The sequence below is a fragment of the Moschus berezovskii genome, chromosome 2, assembly GCF_049115385.1.
Source record: "Moschus berezovskii isolate FMDL1 chromosome 2, NW_MosBer_1.0, whole genome shotgun sequence".
Classification (NCBI taxonomy): Eukaryota; Metazoa; Chordata; class Mammalia; order Artiodactyla; family Moschidae; genus Moschus; species Moschus berezovskii.
Window position 1 is genome coordinate 17,514,713 of NC_142461.1, and position 20,476 is coordinate 17,535,188.

The 20,476-nt window shown below is 42.8% G+C and overlaps 1 protein-coding gene across 3 annotated transcripts in view; it reads right to left on the reverse strand.

Annotated features, from left to right (window-relative positions):
* The window catches only part of CAB39 (calcium binding protein 39), a 101,154-nt gene that overhangs the window by 16,122 nt on the left and 64,556 nt on the right, over positions 1 to 20,476 (reverse strand). For all 3 annotated transcript variants that reach the window (XM_055398848.2, XM_055398849.2, XM_088844930.1), the window contains 3 exons: positions 12,451 to 12,615; positions 8,474 to 8,592; positions 2,375 to 2,543 (listed from right to left, as the gene is read on the reverse strand). In XM_055398848.2, the coding sequence (XP_055254823.1) occupies positions 2,375 to 2,543; positions 8,474 to 8,592; positions 12,451 to 12,615 (453 nt within the window). The remainder of the gene's footprint in view (positions 1 to 2,374; positions 2,544 to 8,473; positions 8,593 to 12,450; positions 12,616 to 20,476) is intronic.

Sequence of the window (20,476 nt, forward strand, 5' to 3'; positions counted from 1 at the left end):
AGCAACTTCCTTCCCTTATCAGCACCTCTGGTGTGGAGGTCAGACCAGCCCTGCCCGTCTTCCTCCCTGCCCTGACCAGACTTCTTAAGGAAGGGTGGGGAGGGAGCTTCAGTCTGTTTGACAGGCCTGTGCCTCTCCTGAAACGCTCTTAGTTCCGGGCCCTACTTCCTTTTGCCTCTTGGCGGGCTCTCCCCCTTCTATCAGGAGTAGCTGAGACACAGGAGCCAAGCCCATTCCTCACTGCTCTAGAGCCCTCTCCTCTAGAGCTCACCCTTAGAATCCTACCAGGTTTTTAAAGTTTCCCTTCTTCAGGTAGAGAACACCTGCCTGACTCTGCTCAGTCTCTCTGTCTCTGACAACCAGGACCCAGCAGGGTTGCTTTACCCACAGTGATTCCATCACCATTTTTCTTCTTGGTGACAATTTCATTCAAAGAGGTAATCCTGAGATGAAAGTATCAGCAAGGCCAATCAGACTGTCAGAGACTGGGACTCACGCTTCTGGCACTTGGCACGTCTCTCGCCTCAGCTGTGCCGTCTGTGCTAGGAGCATGCCCCTCGTGTCCCCTCGGTCAGGCGGTCCGGCTGAACTCTCCTAGCCCACTGCTGCTCCTCTCCTCTGCCCTCGCCCTCCTCCTCCCAGGGTCCTGCGCACAGGCTTCCGGCTTGCTTCCCACACAGGAGCATCCCTTCCTGACGCCTGGTGCCGCGATACCTCCCTCATAACAGGTCTGCTGCTTCTGAATGGGGTGTCCCCTTCCATCAGTATGTCCCAATTGTGAGTCCCAACACAACAAGTGCAGTGATACCTAAGATGTCATGTTTACCACTCCACGTTATAACCTCAAATTCATTTCATTTTGCTTTGTACATGTGTGTGTGCTCAGTCGTTCAATTGTGTCCAACTTTTTGCAACCCCATGGACTGTAGTCTGCCAGGCTCCTCTGTCCATGGGACTTTACAGGCAAGAATACTGGAGTGCAATTTCTTTCTCCAGGGGATCTTCCTGACCCAGGGATCAAACAGGCGTCTCCTGCATTGGCAGGTGGATTCTTTACCAGTAAACCAACTGGGAAGCCCTTGCTTCGTACATTAACATATAAATAACTGAGGTCGTACCTAAGGTTTCTGACATCTTGAATAATCCCTAAGCACTTTTCACATTATTACCTTATTCTCATTCAATGTGAAACCCCAGGCTTCCAGGCTTTCACCCTCTTTTAAAGGGTGTTCATTCTACTGGAGGAACACATTTTATTCAAAGACCAAGGCATGTGCTCATCATCTAAATGGGTCTTTACACATAAAACTGAACCTTAACATTAACAGTGGCTACTACTTCTCACTGAAACAGTGTTTATGGTTTGCAAGCACAGTAGACTATGTTAGACTATTAAATTCTGAATATATTGAAATTGCAGTTCTAAACACTCACTTATGAGGTGAGACATTTTATATAAGGGAATGTTAACATATAACAGAGGACGAGATAGTTAGATGACATTACTGACTCAATGGACATGAGTCTGAGCAAACCCGGGAGATAGAGAAGGGTGGGAAGCCTGGTGTGCTGCAGTTCATCGGGTCACAAACAGTTGAACACGACTTAGCTATTGAACAACAGCAGCAGCAGCATTTAAAGGCTTGCTCTCACTGTAAAAAGCACTAATAAACATTACTGCTTTATTCACATACCTTAAACAGCACAGAACCTTGCAATTCAAAACAAAATGTGCATGCTGTACACTGATGCCATATCATGTGTCTTTAATTTACACAAACACACAACAGAGTGGTAAGGCAGGCAGGGGAGGGAGGGACACTGATGGTGATTCTGCACCCCCTGCACCCTGTGTTTAGTAAACAGCTCTGGCCTGAGCATGAGACGGGAGAGCAGCTCACTGTGCCCTTGGGCCTGTTCACAACAGGGTGATCTATCCCGAAGGTGGTTCTACTATTTAAAAATATGTGTATTCCAAACTGATACGACCCTGAACGGAAGCCAACCTCTCTGATGCTTAACCAAAGAAACTGCTGCACTACGTTCCAACACAGGAGACAAATCTGATTTTCACATACACTGCATAGCTATATACTGTATTTGATGGGGAATTTAACAGAAAAGTGTACCTTTGACCATACAGGACTTATGCCTTTTAGACAGACTTGAGAGTCTTAACTTTTCTGACCTATTAGAGCTGTGACTCTACTGCACATACCTGAGTCACAAACACACATATAAAATACATCTTCTGTCTTCCCACTAGAGGGCAGCCGTGTGTAGATTTGAAGGGTACAGCAAGTTGAGGAAAGAACAGCACACCTGTTCATCTCACTTGTTGTACATATATTTAGAATTCTACAGTTTTTGTTACCTTGAAAGTGGCAAATGCATCTGAAGCTATGTCAAATGTTGACATTTCGACATATCTGAAGAAATCATAAAACTGTTCCGACCACAAAATGATTTTTGCAAGTGGTTCATGTCTGATGCATTCTCTTAACATTATTCCACAATTTAGGGCTATTTCTGGAGATTCATACCTGCAAAAAGAGAAGACAAATATGACTGCTTTCCCCCCCATCACTGTTCTTTTCAAACTCCCAACAGTTCCAATTTTTAGAACAGGAAGTTAGAAACATGTTCTGACTAAGCGACAGAGAAGGTTACAAGATGCATCTCTCTCAGTGGAGAATAAATATGTGCTCAGAGGGGTTAGTCTAGAGGGCACACATGCGTCAGTGGGTGGTGACCGCTTCAACACAAAAGTGACAGCCTTGACAGTGAGTATGTGGGTAAAAGCTCATTCCTTCAGTTAAAAAACTTGGAGGGAGGTATTCAGGGTCACACCTCCAAAGAGGATTTAGTTCATCTGAGGTGCTCTCAACAATTCAGAAAAACCAAACACTGAATCGAAAAACAACAGAAACATAAGTTTCCTAAATTCATAGTTATCTAAATGAGTCTATCAAATTATACAGCATTTACACTTCATTGTTTCAATTTAATACTCAAAATAGTACTTCCAAGGCTGTTGGCAACACATAAACGCCAGAGCTTCCAAGGCTGTTGGCAACAAGTAAACGCCAGAGCCGAAAGCCTGGTCTTGAGGATGTCACCGAGCGCGCTGAGGGCTTTCAAGTGGACACAGGGGCTCCGTGTACCCCTCCTCAGCTCTCCACAGAGACTTCCTCTACTCCATCTCAAGGCTGCGCCTCTCCTCCGCCATGATCAGACAGAGAACCTCGCTCTCCTCTAAAACAGCAGCCTTCTCCACGCTGATGTGCACCAGCCCCCTTGGGCTGGACTCTGCCTGCCACCTACTCACACACCCACCCTGTCACTCCACTTCCTCTCACTCTTGCACGCTCAGGCTGAGTCTCCTTCCCCACTCACAGCCGCCTTCAGCTTCCTGCCATTGAATCCAAAGACCTCTTGGCTAAAACAAATGATCTTATAACAGAAATTCTGCTTTTAATTTCTGGACAATGCAGACCTTTGCATCTCTTTCTTTAAAAAATGAAAGCAAGACCCCCAGTTCTCCTTTCTACCTCCTCGGTTCTTATTTCTTGCCTGGCTGAAGTCTTTCTTCCATTGCTCTGACCCTAAGATCTCACAGTTCCTACCACGGCTCCTAAACTGCCCCAGCCCAGATCCACCCTGAACTGTAGTGAGGTATTTTCTGTTGCTTTTGGACAATTCCATAAACTTGATGTGTCTAATACAGCATCACTATTTTGCTTCAGATATCCAGGTCTAAAACAGATCTTACAGAACTTTCTTTGATAACGGAAATGTTCTCTATCTTTGACGTCTACTGAGCACTTGACATTTGGCTACTATGACTGAGGGACTAAATTTTAAATGCCATTTAAATTTAAAATAATTACATGCTGTTAGTAAGAATGGTATTGAACAGCACATATCTGAAGCACAGATCTGAACATTCCCCTCTTTGTCTACTCCCAATCTTCCCATCTTCAACGTCATCACTCCTTTCTAATGCTCCTCTGCAATATTTCAGTTTCATTTTCTTGTATCCAGTGCTGCATGAAGTCATGCCAGGTCACCTGAGTGCCCCTAACCAGTATCTTTGTTCAAACTCTGACTTAACAAATCTATCCGACACACTAGTGTATCAGCAGCCTTTTCCAATTTAGGAGCTTAAAATGATTCTTCTTGCTAATCAAACAGACTAACATCTGGGCTTCCCCACATCACAGCAACGCCTCTGATACAACACCATCTCCCACAAGGCTATAACACCTTCCGATTCTCTCCTCACTGTTGTCAGTCACTGTGTTCATCCCTGCCCCTCTTACTCTTTTTTCTGCCTATGCAAATCTGAAACTATCTGGAACCTCAATCCTAAGTCCATCTCTGTTACCAAGTCTTGCCTTATTGACTAAACCCACATTTTACCCCCCGAAACCCTCTGGGAGTGTTATCTGGTAGGACCATCCTCCTACTGTACATATGTTCATTGCACATCCTCAACGCCACCAAAACCATGTTCCTTCGTGTCACTGGCGGCATGGCAGCTAGAATGGCGACAGGCTGTGAGGCGACTGAAACATCTGCTCACAAAATGGCTGAGCACACAGTTTCCTCTCTGCTGCTCTGAAACAGGCAGGAGACTAGAAAGACAAGGGTAAGACAATTTGGTACAACAAGTCGGGCAGGTTTTGATGGCAGTTTGTCAGGCTGGCCTTAAATGATTAAACCATAAACCACTGAGTACAAGGCAAATAGTTATGCTGTACAACCTGTTAGCACTAGGCAGGAGAGCACATTAACATTTAAACTGCCAGTGAAAAAATGACTGCCTCCAGATGCAGGCTAACACAAGTAACACGGGTTTTTCCAAAGGCACACTAATACTGGCAGCGTCACTCCTCAAAATGTCTAACATCAGAATACTTGTAGCCTGAGTGGATAATCACATTGTGTTGTAACAGTCTGAACTAATTACTAAACAAGTGCAGAAAAATTTTTTTCTTCTTTTTTTTTTTCCTTTTTGGCTGTGCTGCATGGTTTTCATTAGTTCCGACCAGGGACTGAACATTGGCCTCAGCAGTTAAGTGCTGAGTCCTAACCACTGGACCTCCAGGGAATTTCTGAAAAACGGAAAAATCACAGGGCCCTGGAAGAATTGCCTGTATCTAGGTCTGAGGAAGAAACCCATACAAAATGAGCACTGGATGTCTTGTGCCAGACAGCAAGGAAGCTATCAAAGACTAAGGGGGTCTTGCCAAGAGGACACAGGCGCCAATTTGAAGGAGTGCCCAACAGCCCAAGATGGGGCAATCTGGACATAAAAACGTGGTCGTAATGACTGAAAGGGTTTGAGACACATCAAACGTATTTTAAAATCTGATTAAAACTTCAGGTTTAATGCTTAAATACATAATGATACTTAAAACAATAACATACTCATTGCTCACTTAAGAAAGTGGCTAGGGCATCAACTGAGTATACTAAAAAACGATAATGTAGAAAAAGTCAAGCATCTATTCTGTCTTACCTACAGAAGTCATGAAACACTTGATATATGGAGAAGGAATAAGAGAATTAGGAAATCACCATTTTGAACCTAGACAACAGAGCATATCATGAGAAACACTGGGCTGGATGAAGCACAACCTGGAATCAAGATTGCCGGGAGAAATATCAGTAACCTCAGATATGCAGATGACACCACCCTTATGGCAGAAAGTGAAGGACTAAAGAGCCTCTTGATGAAAGTGAAAGAGGAGAGTGAAAAAGTTGGCTTAAAGCTCAACATTCAGAAAACTAAGATCATGGCATCTGGTCCCATCCCTTCATGGCAAATAGATGGGGAAACAGTGGAAAACAGTGGCTGACTTTATTTTTCTGGACTCCAAAATCACTGCAGATGGTGATTGCAGCCATGAAATTAAAAGATGCTTACTCCTTGGAAGGAAAGTTATGACCAACCTAGATAGTATATTAAAAAGCAGACACATTACTTTGCCAACAAAGGTCCATCTAGTCAAGGCTATGGTTTTTCCAGTGGTCATGTATGGATATGAGAGTTGGACTGTGAAGAAAGTTGATCGCTGAAGAATTGATGCTTTTGAACTGTGGTGTTGGAGAAGACTCTTGAGAATCCCTTGGACTGCAAGGAGATCCAACCAGTCCATCCTAAGGAGATCAGTCCTGGGTGTTCATTGGAAGGACTGATGTTGAAGCTGAAACTCCAATACTTTGGCCACCTGATGCAAAGAGCTGACTCGCTTGAAAAGACCCTGATGCTGGGAAAGATTGAGGGCAGGAGGAGAAGGGGACAACAGAGGATGAGATGGTTGGATGGGATCACCAACTCAATGGACATGGTTTTGGGTGCTCTTGGAGTTGGTGATAGACAGGGAGGCCTGGCATGCTGCGGTTCATGGGGTCTCAAAGAGGCGGACATGACTGAGCGACTGAACTGAATGATCCTAAATGGATAGTAAAACCATCAGGTATAGGGTTGATAGAGAACTTTAAAATGGACAGGCTAACATCATCTGCATCCACTGATCAACCTAACATTTCCAGAAGGACAACCAGCACTGTCCAACAGAAGCACACAGTCCTATCCATGAAGAATTCCTGTTCCCACCCCCTCAACTGAGGCTGAATCTAACCAAATGCAAAAGAACAGAGGATAGAGGAACATGGTCATGCGTGAAACCACAGCATGCAAATACCAAACAGGAGATTTTTCTACAAAACAAATGGCCCAGTTGCTTCAACAAATAATAGTATTAAAAGAAGAGGGCAGGAACTATTACAGATTAAAAGCGAGTTAAGAGTCATATCAACCAAATTCAGTTTGTGGACTATGCTGGAAGACTGTTTCAAACAACCTGAAAAATGACATTTTGGTGGAAATCAAGGAAATCTGAACACTGACTGGGTATTATATTCGCTTAGGTTTTTAAGTGATATGATTATGATATGGAAGTGATGTTGTACGTGAGGAGGAAAAACAGAAGGCAAGAAATAGATGAAACAGGAATGTTAATAATTTGTTAAATATCAACAAGATGTTAATAATTACTGAAGCGTGGTCATGGCCAGGAAAGGGCTTGGTATATTATTCCCCAGTTTAATGTATATTTTCCACAATAAACACTAAAAGGGGTGGAGTGGGGTCCCAACACCAGTGGCTTCTCCATGCTGCTTCTCCTCACTTACCTAAGCTGAGGTTTCTGCTCTGGCCAGCTCAGTTGAGAGCTTTAAACCTTTCTTTAAATAGTGCCTCAAAAGTCTTACAGCAATGTTCCTATCATACCCCTGGGCCACTTGACAGTAAAGACAGGCAGAGTTAACTAATTCACAGATTTTAATAACCACTGTTTTCAATGGAAAAAGGAATACTGGCTTTAAAAGTACACAAAGGCATCCGGAAGCTGCTCCAAGAACACCAAAATTTCAGACTACTCACTACATGCTCATACAGGCAGCTCTGGATTGATACAACAAAATACTGGATGCCAAAAATTCCTTACAGCAACATCTGAAGAAGCAACATAGATAGTCAGAACTAGAAAGGAGGAGATGGAATGCTGGCCTCCAACACAGGCAGTGACACATGCTCTGTCTAAACAAGTCTGAACTTGGAGGGAGTGTTAAACCACAGAGATATGAATCAGAGTGAGGCAAGCTACAAGGCTGAGGTAGCAGAGCAAGCTGATTCACGCCAACAGTCATACCAATAAAACGCTTGCCCACTGATTTAACAGAACCCTGCCACTGCACACATACCCAGAGCTGGCAAACAACCCTAGTGTGAAACAACAGGAGGTTACCTTGCCAATCAGTGATGAGGGAGAAGAGGATTTTTTTTTAAAATAATTTTAAGGCTCTTTTGGTTTTTTATTTTTGGAAAATGACATCTATCCAAAGATAAATGACTATTCAGTTCAGCAGTAACACCAGAAAGATGCATTGTGGATTACCAAACTAAGTGGGTTAGTGGGTGGACACACACAGGTGAAAAGCAAAGGGAAGTACATCATAAACATGTACTCTGTTGTTGCTGACTGAACAAGGCTAAGTTACAGTATCCACGGCTCCATTTACTGGGTAGCCTTTACTGCCATATAGTGCGCGTATATGTCCAAAGAAGAGGTCTTTAAGTATATGACTTATTTAGCTGATATTTCATACAGTTAAGATTTTTACATCTTAGAGAACAGAAACAAGACCACAGAGGACTTATTTTTTTCTTGAGGTTTGAGATTTTAAGGCTCATAATTCACTAACTTTAAAATACCCTGGGCATCCTCAAATTCTGTTCAGCTCACAGGCTGAATTTTAAGGGTGGAAACGTAATCAAGAACTACCAGAAAAGGAACTACAGAGAAAATGCTTTCCCACATTCACCATCCTGCTTTTGCCCACAATCATCTTTCCCTTTTTATTTTTAAATTCAAAAATACCAATTTTATTACATTATACATACCCTTTCAACAACATGAACAAAATATTCTGCTGGGTGCAGATGTATTCAACAGTAGGAGTTCTTGTACCAATTTGTCTTCTGAGAATATTGTTGAAAATTTGAGCCACGTCTTTCTTGCCCTATTAGGGAGACAAAAATAGCAAAATGCCTGACTAAATACCGAATGCCCGTCCATACTCCCAGATAAATGCAAACCAAGGTACTTACTAAACACTCAATGCCTGTCCACACTCCCAGATAAACTCAAATCAAGGTACTGACTAAATATCCAATGCCCATCCATGCTCCCAGATAAACTCAAATTGAGGTACTGACTAAACACCCAATGCCCGTCCACACTCCCAGATAAACTCAAATCAAGGTACTGACTAAACACCCAATGCCCGTCCACACTCCCAAATAAATTCAAATCAAGGTACTGACTAAACACCCAATGCCCTCCACGCTCCCAAACAGAACTCAAATCAAGGTACTGACTAAACACCCAATGACCGTTCATGCTCCCAAATAAACTCAAATCAAGTTACTGACTAAATACCCAATGCCCATCCACACTCCCAATTAAACTCAAATCAACATACTGATTAAATATCCAATGTCCATCCACCCTCCTAAATAAACTCAAATCATGGGTCTGCGTATTTATAATTATGACTTAGTATCTGACTTTAAAACATTCATAGAAATTGAATTTTATTTTTTTCCTTTATAATTCCAAGTTCTAATAGTGAAATATTTTTGACATGAATAATGTGCTGACAAAGTGAAATCTCAACTACACATAATTTCAGTAATTTCTAATTCTCAGAATGATGCTGACTCAGGCATGAAAAACAAAACCTTGCTATATGCTTACATTGTTCAGGGATCTGATTCCCATCCAAAGGGAGCAAGCAGCTTCAAATAGGATGCTCGTATTGTAAACAATACATGCAGCTTCCTTTTAACAGTGATGAAAGTAGGAGAAATTGTATTCTGCTATTATAATAAAAATGAAAGAATTCTGAAAGAAGTTGAGCTTTAATGGCATGTAGACATATCCTTCTATTTTTTTTTTGAGGGGGGGACGGGATGGGCAGCACAGCTTGTGGCTTGCAGGATCTTACCTCCCTGACCAGGGACTGAACCTGGGCCCTTCGTAGTGAAAGTGCAGAGTCCTAACTACTGGACCACCAGGGAATTCCCCATCTCCTCCTATTAAACAAGGTCAACTTGGGAAAAATTTTATATAGATTAACAGTTTAGGTACTAAGTATCACATGACTCAATAGTTCAGAGATCAGAGTTCCACCACTGTACTTTGCTAAACAAAATAGGTGGTTGTTAACTTCATATGGTGAAACTGTCTTGAACAGAAAGCTGCACAAGGAAGTAACAAATGAAGAAGTGAGTTTCGGAATGGCCACTTGTTACAAACCTGACAAGTCTGCAGGGGTGTGAGGAAACATTAAAGCTTTCCAGCACCGAGATCACCCTGGGGCCTGTGCTAGGTTTGGGGTAGTAACGGCAATCTCGAAAACCAGTCTCAAGGGCACACATTTCTTTTAAATTTATGTCTCTAAAGCCCCAAATGAATATCAAGATCAGGGTCCAGGATGGGGAGTAGGATGTGCAGACAAAGGAGGGGGAACTGGATGGTCTCAATGTATCCCCACCTTTGCAGTGGAAATAAAAATTGTTGCTGAAATTTGACACTCTATGAAAAATACGTGAAATCAGCTCTATAAATGAAAATATCATAATTCTGTTCTTTTTTTTTGGTAAAGAGTTTTTTGATGTGGTCCATTAAAGAAACTTTGGTTTTGTTACATTATTGTTTCTGTTTTATGTTTTGGGTTTTTGGCTGTCATGCCTGTGAGAGATCTTAGCTCCCTAACCAGGAATTGAACCCACAGCCCCTGCATTGGAAGGGAAAGCCTTAACCACTGAACCAGCAGGGAAGTTCCTCTGTGTGTTCTAAAAGATAGAAATAAATTTTGTTTCTCTTTTAATTATCCACTGATAGTACATTCAAGTAACCTATGAACCACACTTCAAACTTCTCCAAAACTGAACATGGCTATATGCACATGCTAAGTCACTTCAGTCGCTTCTGACTCTTTGCAACCCTATGGATTGTAGCCCATCAGGCTTCTCTGTCCTTGGGATTCTCCAGGAAAGAATACTGGAGTAGGTTGCCATGCCCTCCTCCAGTGGATCTTTCTGACACAGGGATCAAACCCACGCCTCTTATGTCTCCTGCATTGGCAGACAGGTTCTTTACCACTAGTGCCATCTGGGAAGCCTGAACCTGGCTATAGATATCTGTCATTTTCTCCCCTGATTTTTCAAATACCTAAACAGACAAAGGTCCATCTAGTCAAAGCTATGGTTTTTCCAGGAGTCATGTATGGATGTGAGAGTTGGACTAGCAAGAAAGCTGAGCGCCGAAGAATTGATGCTTTTGAATTATGGTGTTGCAGAAGACTCTTGAGAGTCCCTTCAGCTGCAGGGAGATCCAACCAGTCCATCCTAAAGGAAATCAGTCCTGAATATTCATTGGAAGGACTGATGTTGAAGCTGAAGCTTCAATACTTTGGCCACCTGATTCGAAGAACTGACTCGTTTGAAAAGACCCTGATGCTGGGAAAGATTGAAGGCGGGAGGAGAAGGAGACGACAGAGGATGAGATGGTTGGATGGCATCACCGACTCGATGGACATGGGTTTGGGTGGACTCTGGGAGTTGGTGATGGACAGGGAGGCCTGGTGTCCTGCAGTCCACAGGGTCACAAAGATTTGACATGACTGAGCGACTGAACAGAACTGGCACAGACATCCAACCCCTCAGGATGATAAATATTGGGGTTTAAACAAAGCACACCCATAAAAGAGCATCAAAGAGGGGACTGCTCATGACCATGCCAGAGCCCTTCATTATATGCTTCTCAGACGAGTTTACTCAAGACTGTTATCAAAGGCAATTCTTCTCACTAATAAATACACTAAGTATCTAGCATGGCCTGATTTGGCTGTATAAACTTGGGCAACAATATCAAGTGCTGACCAGGGATGAGCAGGAAATACAAACAGGTGCAGCAGGCCTGCAGCAGAAAAGCAAGCTGCGCCGTCTGGGGCATACCCGAGTACGGATACCCATGCATGTCACAGGCTGAGGGGCCATGCAGGGCTAAAGGCCCCATGCTGCCAGATTTTTCAAGGGAAGCCAAAAATTCCAAATTGTGTATAAAATCTCCTGCTGTTTTAATGGTATCCTAATTTAAATATTAAAAGCAATGCCATGCAAACAAAACATACATAATCTCTACTGCAATGAGTTTTCAGCAGGTTAAAGAAACAAATAAACAAAAAAACTAGGTGTTCTCTAAGATCTTATCTGGGGATTCCCGGGTGGCACTAGTGAGGAAGAACCCACCTGCCAATGCAGGAGATGTTTAAGAGACCCGGAGTCTATCCCTGGGTAGGGAAGATCCCTGGAGGAGGGCATGGCAACCCACTCCAGTATTCTTGCCTAGAGGACCCCATGGACAGAGGAGCCTGGTGGGGCACAGTCCACAGGGTAGTAGAGTCATACACAACTGAAGCGCTTAGCATGCATGCAAGATCTCATCTACCTCAAAAATTCTTAACGTTCTATGGTCTTCTTTAGATTATTTATTCTTTGAGAGCCAAGGACCAGTGAATTATATAAAACAGCATCTATTTAATAAATATACCTGAGTGAAAGGGTATAACAAATACCTAAAATACTTCATATACGATGTCATCAAAGAAGGGGGAAGACATGGCCTAAGTCTGTGATACACTTTAGTTCCTGACCGAGCCCCGCTAATTAGGCAGGCAACCCGGGCATGCTTACTGGTCAGTACCCCCGAGCCAAGAGCCCAATAAGAATCTTAAAACATTTCAGAAGAGAGAGCATAGGAAAAGGACTATGAATAGTTAGTGTTTTTGAAAAATAAAAAACTGATTTCTTACCTCAAAGTCAATGAGCTGCAAATCAGCTACCAGGGTGCTGAGGAGCCCACTGTTATACAGTTCTTGAGCGAGCTGTGCCACTGCCTCTGTCTGCGGCTCCTTCTCGTTTGTGCCATACAGAATTTCCTTCATGGCAACCAGATTCTTGGAAACTTCTTCTGTAGCCTGATTTTGGGGGAAGAGGAGAACAACAACTCATTTTAATAAACATAAATAACACACTGACATTTGCTCAACACCTTCTCTATATATTATAGACCCACAGAAGGGACACAAAGGCGCTCAGGCCCCATCCCTGCCCTTGGCAGTAAAACACTGCACGTGTGTGCGCATGTGGGGACTGACATGTGTGCTCAACAGGGAAGGCCAGCAGCTTCACAACCGTACACCCCAACACTGAAAACAAAGCTGTCAGAGAAGAAAGAACAGGGAGAATGGGTTCAGCTCTGCTCAAATGGGAGGGAAACCACATGGCAGAGGCAGCTGAGCCGACCCTGAGAATGGAGAGACTGACAAGCAAGAACTGGCTGGGGAAAGCAGACTGAGGGGAAGGAGGAATGGCATGAACTGGACGAGGGACAGGCGGAGAACAGCTGTGGAGGGAGCAACAGAAGAGGGAGTGGTAGAAGAAACGAAGCCGAAAGAGGCTCTGAATGCAAAGCTGAACTGTCAGCAATATATTACAAGTCGCTAAAAAGCTTCTACTCTGGCCAAGATCAAAACAAGGGTCCGATTTACTTATCCCCATGAAAAAGATTTAAAAAATGGGAGAAAATCTATCACATAATTAATTTTAAACGCTGAACTTTGGGCAGCACAGGAGAGCGATCCCTGAGAGAAGGGAAACAAATGAAGTGACCCTCATGACTGCCCTAGCTCATTGCTAGACCACAACACAGGGAGGGCAAGCTCCACGTGAGGAGACAGAGTTGGTAATCTGTGGAGGACAAGGAGCCTTGGTCCTTTTTCAGGGCAAAGACCAGAAAGGAGAGCTCCACTGAAGAGTATTAGAGACCTGCAGAAGGCTTGCCTGGTTCTCCAGCTGAGCACTGGTAAACACACACATGTGAGGAAAGTACCCAAGGCCAGGGAGCAGAGCCAAGGAGCTCATGCAAGGCTCCCATCAACGTGATGGAAAAACCTCATGTTCACAGGCATCAAGCAGAGTTTCCCAAGGGTTTTGTCTCTGCAGTTACAAAAAATTAGCCCGGGACTAAACTCTGCTCTCCAACAAAACTTAAAAGCCAGCCTGCAAAGAATCAAAACTTGAAAATACAACCAATAAAGGGGAGAAAAAACAGTCAATAGTAACAGCTCTGCAAAGTGACCCAGATGGGAGAAATTAAACAAGAACATTAAAAATTACTAGAACTACAGACAGTATGTTCAGGAAAAAAAATGAGCATGTTAAGTAAAAATACCGAAGGCATTAAAAAAAAAAAAAAGACCAAAATCAAATACTTACAGACTACAATTTCTGAAATAAAAAATTACACTAGATGGGATTAATAGCAGATTAGACACTGAGGAAGAAATGGTTAGTAAATACGAAGACAGAGCAATAAAAGCTATCCGAAATGAAACACAAAGAAAGGGAGGGAAAAAGCACGTCAGTGAGCTACAGGAGGACTGCAGGCAGTCTCATATTGGGTTGGCCAAAAGTTTGTTCAGATTTTTCTGTATGAAGTTACAGGAACACCCAAATGAACTTTTTGGCCTACCCAATACATGTGCAGCTATAGTCCCCAGAGGAGGGGGAAGGACAGACAAAACATGAACACACAACGGCTGAAAAATTTTCCCAATTTGATGAAAACTATAATCCCATGGAGCCAAGAAGTTAAAAAAAAAAAAAAAAAAAACCTAAGCACAAGAAACAGAGAAAACAATCAAATTGCTTAAATTCAGTGAAGAAAAAAAACCTTAAAAGCAACCAGAGGGGAAAAAACATTACAGACAAAGAATCAAAAACTGGTAACAGACTTGACAAAAATGATGCAAGTCAAAAGATAGCGGGGGAACATCATTAAAGTTACTAAACGGTCATTGCAGAAGTCTATACCTAGTAAAAATATTATCCAAAAATGAAGGTGAAATGAGTTTTTAAGACATAGAAAAGCTGACAGATTTTGTCACCAGCAGTCCTGCATTATAGGAAATGTTGGAGATTCAAGATGAGAATCTGTGTATACAGAAAAGGATGAAGAACACTGGAAACAGAGACGTGGATAGATTTAAAGACTTTTCCATTATTAAAAAAGTCTTTAAAAGATAACTTTAAAAATTACGCTTAAAGTATCATTTGTTTAAAGTATAAACAACTGTATTCTGGGTTTATAACATGTGTAAGGGCCTTCCCTGGTGGCTCAGACAGTAAAGAATCTCCCTGCAATGCAGGAGACCTGGGTCCGATCCCTGGGTCAGGAAGTTCCCCTAAAAAAGGGAATAGCTACCCACTCTAGTATTCCTGCCTGTAGAATTCCATGGACAGAGGAGTCTGGTGGGCTATAGTCCATGGGGTCACAAACAGCTGGACATGACTGAGCAACTAACACAACACCACCACAATTGTATTCTAGGGTTAGGGTATAAATAGAACGAGAATGTGTGGTAACAGCAGCCAAAGAGGCACATGAAACAGCACAGTATTTCTTGAAGACAAACCACAAGTTAAAAAAGCATACACTGTATAAGTCCTAAAAAGACACCCAAAAACACACACAGTGAAGAAAACCAAAACTGTCATAGCTAATAAGCCAACAAAGTAGAATATTCAAGTTATGTGGAAAAACATAAAGGCTATAAAAAGCTAAATAAACAAATATTTATGACCAGAAATCTATTTCAGGGAGATTACTTAGCACAGATTCAGAGGACATCAGCACTTCATGGTACCTAAAGAATCATCTGTGTCCATGGGACTCCCTTTTACAACCTTCTGATCTTACCAACTGACCACACTGCTTCACCTTAAGTATTTCCAGCATCTAGAAATGCAGTAATAATAGACTTTAGAAACAGAAAACTGTTAGAAAAGTTTATAGTTGAGACAAACACTGCCTCACTATAGTGTCTGCTGGTCCTGGGTCTGCAATGCAGATATGGTAGTACCTGAACTTCTCTTCCACATGAAGACTACTCACTGAGAACAGCTTGCCTGTCTCTCCTAAATAGAGAATCTCCAGAAAAACCTCCTCTCAACTTCTCTATCTATCCTTCTCAGAAAGGCAGGACTAATGCTCCAACTCTATCCTGATGGAATGATGGAGAAACCACCAGACCACCACTTCCTTGCAAATGTGGCAAATGTAATGTAGCTCAGGGCTCCTTTAAGGAGTTTAGAAATTATTCATTCAAAGCTGGTTCTCTGAATAACACTGCAATGATAGCTTTAACTCTTCTCACTATTTAATTTAATCTCATTAACAGCCCATCAGTCAACACTGTGTTCCTGACTATGAAGGACATCCAAAATGTCAGCTATTGCTCTCCTATTTGTTCCACCTGAAAATCTGATAGGCAGGCATGCCTCCCATGGCCTTATCATTAACCAAAATGCTGGAATGGAAGTAACTGAATGGAGACTAACAGTATGCCTTCGAATTACCACACTCCTTTCAGTAATAATCTACTAACCATCTCTGGGCATGGCTGCTCAGCCACTTAACATATATTTATTTCCAAATCATATTCAAAAGGCTTTTTAAAAATACTTCAATAAAATAAAAATATACTTTTCCTCCACATTTCCTGAATATAAGGAAATAAGGTTAATTTGGCATTATCTCTTTACTTAACTCTATGCTGATTTTTACTGACTACTGTACTGCTTTCTTTTCTAAATGCTGTATCTTTCTAATAATCCCATTATGAATCCTTCTTCAGTATCAACATTAACCAGATCTTTACATTTTCCAGTCTGCTGTTACTACCCTATCATGCTAATAATGTCTTAGATTTCTGACACCAGTTTGTCGTTATCCCGTATATAAATTTTAAGTAACCAGAACGTACTCTTTCAGGGCCAGGAGATAAAAATCATTTCTCAACAGTAAATGTTCTCTTATAATCTAATTACAAGTGTTGCCTTTTCAATTTCACTTCATTAATCTTTATTCTTAAGATGATTCTCTTTGACAGGGAATAATCTGACATTTTGAGTATATTATCTGCTGAATTTATTGACTGACTCTAAGGAGTGGAGCTTAAAGAGATGGGAATACCAGACCACCTGACCTGTCTCTTGAGAAACCTGTATGCAGGTCAGGAAGCAACAGTCAGAACTGGACATGGAACAACAGACTGGTTCCAAATAGGAAAAGGAGTACGTCAAGGTTGTATATTGTCACCCTGGTTATTTAACTTCTATGCAGAGTACGTCATGAGGAACGCTGGGCTGGAAGAAGCACAAGCTGGAATCAAGATTGCCGGGAGAAATATCAATAACCTCAGATATGCAGATGACACCACCCTTATGGCAGAGAGTGAAGAGGAACTAAAAAGCCTCTGGATGAAAGCGAAAGAGGAGAGTGAAAAGGTTGGCTTGAAGCTCAACATTCAGAAAACAAAGATCATGGCATCTGGTCCCATCGCTTCATGGGAAATAGATGGGGACACAGTGGAAACAGTGTCAGACTTTATTTTTTTGGGCTCCAAAATCACTGCGGATGCTGATTGCAGCCAGGAAATTAAAAGACGCTTACTCCTTGGAAGGAAAGTTATGACCAACCTAGACAGCATATTAGAAAGCAGAGACATTACTTTGCCAACCAAGGTCCATCTAGTCAAGGCTATGGTTTTTCCAGTGGTCATGTATGGACCTGAGAGTTGGACTGTGAAGAAAGCTGATAGCCGAAGAATTGATGCTTTTGAACTGTGGTGCTGGAGAAGACTCTTGAGAGTCCCTTGGACTGCAAGGAGATCCAACCAGTCCATTCTAAAGGAGATCAATCCTGGGTATTCATTGGAAGGACTGATGCTGAAGCTGAAACTCCAATACTTTGGCCACCTCACGCGACGAGTTGACTCACTGGAAAAGACTCTGATGTTGGGAAGGATTGGGGGAGGGAGGAGAAGGGGACGACAGAGAATGAGATGGCTGGATGGCATCACCAACTCGATGGACATGAGTTTGAGCGAACTCCAGGAGTTGGTGATGGACAGGGAGGCCTGGCGTGCTGTGATTCATGGGGTCGCAAAGAGTCGGACACGACTGAGCGACTGAACTGAACTGAAGGAGTAGAGCTTAGTCTTCTCTGCTTCTCTGACTAGATCAAAGTTTTGAGGCTCTTAAATAACCCTTCATATGTCTCAGTTTATACTCTGCGTTGAAACCGTAGTATGATTTTAAATCTGCATTCAGACTGTACTCTCTGCTTTCCACCAAGTTGGGGGAAGAGGGAGTGAGTAGTTAAAGGTATGGGGTTTCTTTTTGAGGTGATGAAATTTCTAAAATTGACTGTGGTTGTTTGCAGTTGCATATTACCTGTGAATAAACTAAGAACTACTGAACTGTATATTTTAGATGGGTGAACTGTGTGATATGCAAGTTATATCTGAACAAAGCTGTTTTTAAAAAACAGAAGAGAGAAGCAAGGAAACAGATGCTTCTATGATGAAACGCCCTTGAATCACACATAAAGCCCGCTTCTTCCCTTTCAGCAGACGACACTATCACCTAATCACGAGGGGGAGGAAAACACCATCCAATTCTCTCCTCTGCTAACCATTATACTCATCTACCTATACTAACCTTCCTGGCTTTTGAATTCCACTCACCTCCTCCCTTCTCAGGATCTCATCCATCCTGTTATCTTACTAGCTCATATAGTCAACTCCCCTCTTACTTGATTCTCCCAAACTCAACTTTAAATATGATCTAGATTCCCATTAACAAAATTAAAGAAGCTCTCCTTTGACCCCATAAGCCCCTGCCCCCCCAGCTACTGCCCACCCATAATTCAATCTCTCAAAACATCTCCTTGTGTCTGTTACAGTCCACATCTTGTTATCTCTTTCCTAGTCACTCTTCAGCCCAATCCCACGTGGCTTCTATAGCTAGTACTTCACAGCTTTTAGACAGCCACCAAGGACCTGCCTGCCATTAAATACAATTTTTAGTCTTCATTACATGTGAGCTCTTGGCAGCATCTGAAGCTGTTGATTACACCCTTCTTTTAAAACTGCTTCTCCCTGTACTCTGTGACTTACCAACACCCTCTTTTTTTGTCTTCCTGCTCCCTGGTTGCTCTGTCTCCTTTTTGGCTCATCCTTCTTGCATGGGGCATTTAAATACTGGGACTATCTCCAAGCAGAGTACAAGGCCCTCTTCATCTCTTTCTATCATCTCTCCGAAAGTGACCTCATCCACACCCACAACTCTAATTAACACCTAAATGCGATGCCTCAGATTTCTATCTCTAATTTAGTCCCTTCCTAGTGTATGCAGCAGTTTACTCACAGTGTCTACTACTCGAAGTGTCTCTACTCGGATGTCTCAAAATACCTCATATCTAACGCATCTAGAGCAGAACTCACGGTCTTGCCCCAAAGCCTGGTGTTCTTCCCTTGTTCCCTATTTCAGGGAATGAGATAGCACTGCTGCTGCAGCTAAGTCGCTTCAGTCGTGTCCGACTCTGTGTGACCCCACAGACGGCAGCCCGCCAGGCACCCCATCCCTGGGATTCTCCAGGCAAGAACACTGGAGTGGGTTGCCATTTCCTTCTCCAATGCATGAAAATGAAAAGTGAAAGTGAAGTCGCTCAGTTGTGTCCGACCCTCAGCGACCCCATGGATTGTAGCCTTTCAGGCTCCTCCATCCATGGGATCTTCCAGGCAAAAGAGAAAGCACTAATGATGTTCTTATATCATGTGAGAAATTTAAGATTCATCCTTGACTCTTCCCTCTTCAGCACCCTTCCTCAATGTCTCAATTATCACAAAATCTCTAAAATCCATCCATTTAGACTCCACATCCCCATTCAAGTTGGAGTCCCCATAACTCCTGTCTGGACTACCAAGTAGCCTACGGACTTGAATTCCCTACAGTCTGTTCTCCACATCACAGCCAGAATGATCTTTTCACAACACAAAATGATGACACTTTCTGACTAAATCTTAAAATGCTTTGTTTTAAAATGCTTAAATCTTTATGTTTAAAATACTTCAATTACCTATTGCTCTTACGGTGCAGAAAATTCCCTTTTGACGTGGCCCATAAAACCCTGTATGGTGGACGTGTCCCCTCTGACCTGACCCTGCACTACAATTCCTCCCCACTACCCACACACCAAAGCTCCGGTCACACTGGGCGCCTTTCGGGTCCCTGTGCATGTGGTTTCCTGAGCCCACAATGTTCTCTGTACTCACATGGGGCCCCACCTGCTGGCCAACTCCCCCTCCCTTCGCTGCTTGGCTCTGGTCAGCTCCGTTCTCCATCCTCCTGCCTCTTCTTCGGTGTCTCTCACAGCGGCAAGCCACTCTGCTCTTCCCGGTGATTTCCAGTTCATGCCAGCTTCCCCCTGCCCCATCAGAAGCCCCATGCGTGCAGAGGCTCCACACACATCTGACTGAACATGAGCACACGTGACTGCTGGATATAAAATGCAGGTGGACACTGGGTGTAGGGAAAGGTGCTGTTCTTAAACCATAAAAATCAAGGAATTCCTTTTAAAAAGAAGTGCAGATACAGGGGCCTGAAGGAAGGACACTTTGAAGCATCTCACCAAGAAAAGTGAAGGGAACCTACCCGGCAGACTGACAGTGGTGAGCAAGGAACCCAGCTCCCTGTTTCCTCCAAGGAAGTAGTCTGGGAGAATACACACCAGACTGAGGACCGCCTGCCTGGGGGAGGTAGAAATGCTCTCACTTTGCATCTGCTGTATTTCAGATACGTTTGAATGGTTTGCAATTCACAGTTTAATGTTTAAAGAGCAAAATAACAAAGGGAATGAGAGAAATACATCAAAGTATTCACTATATTTGTAACAACTGCCTTATCTTATTTCTGCTTCTGTTTTTCACTCCT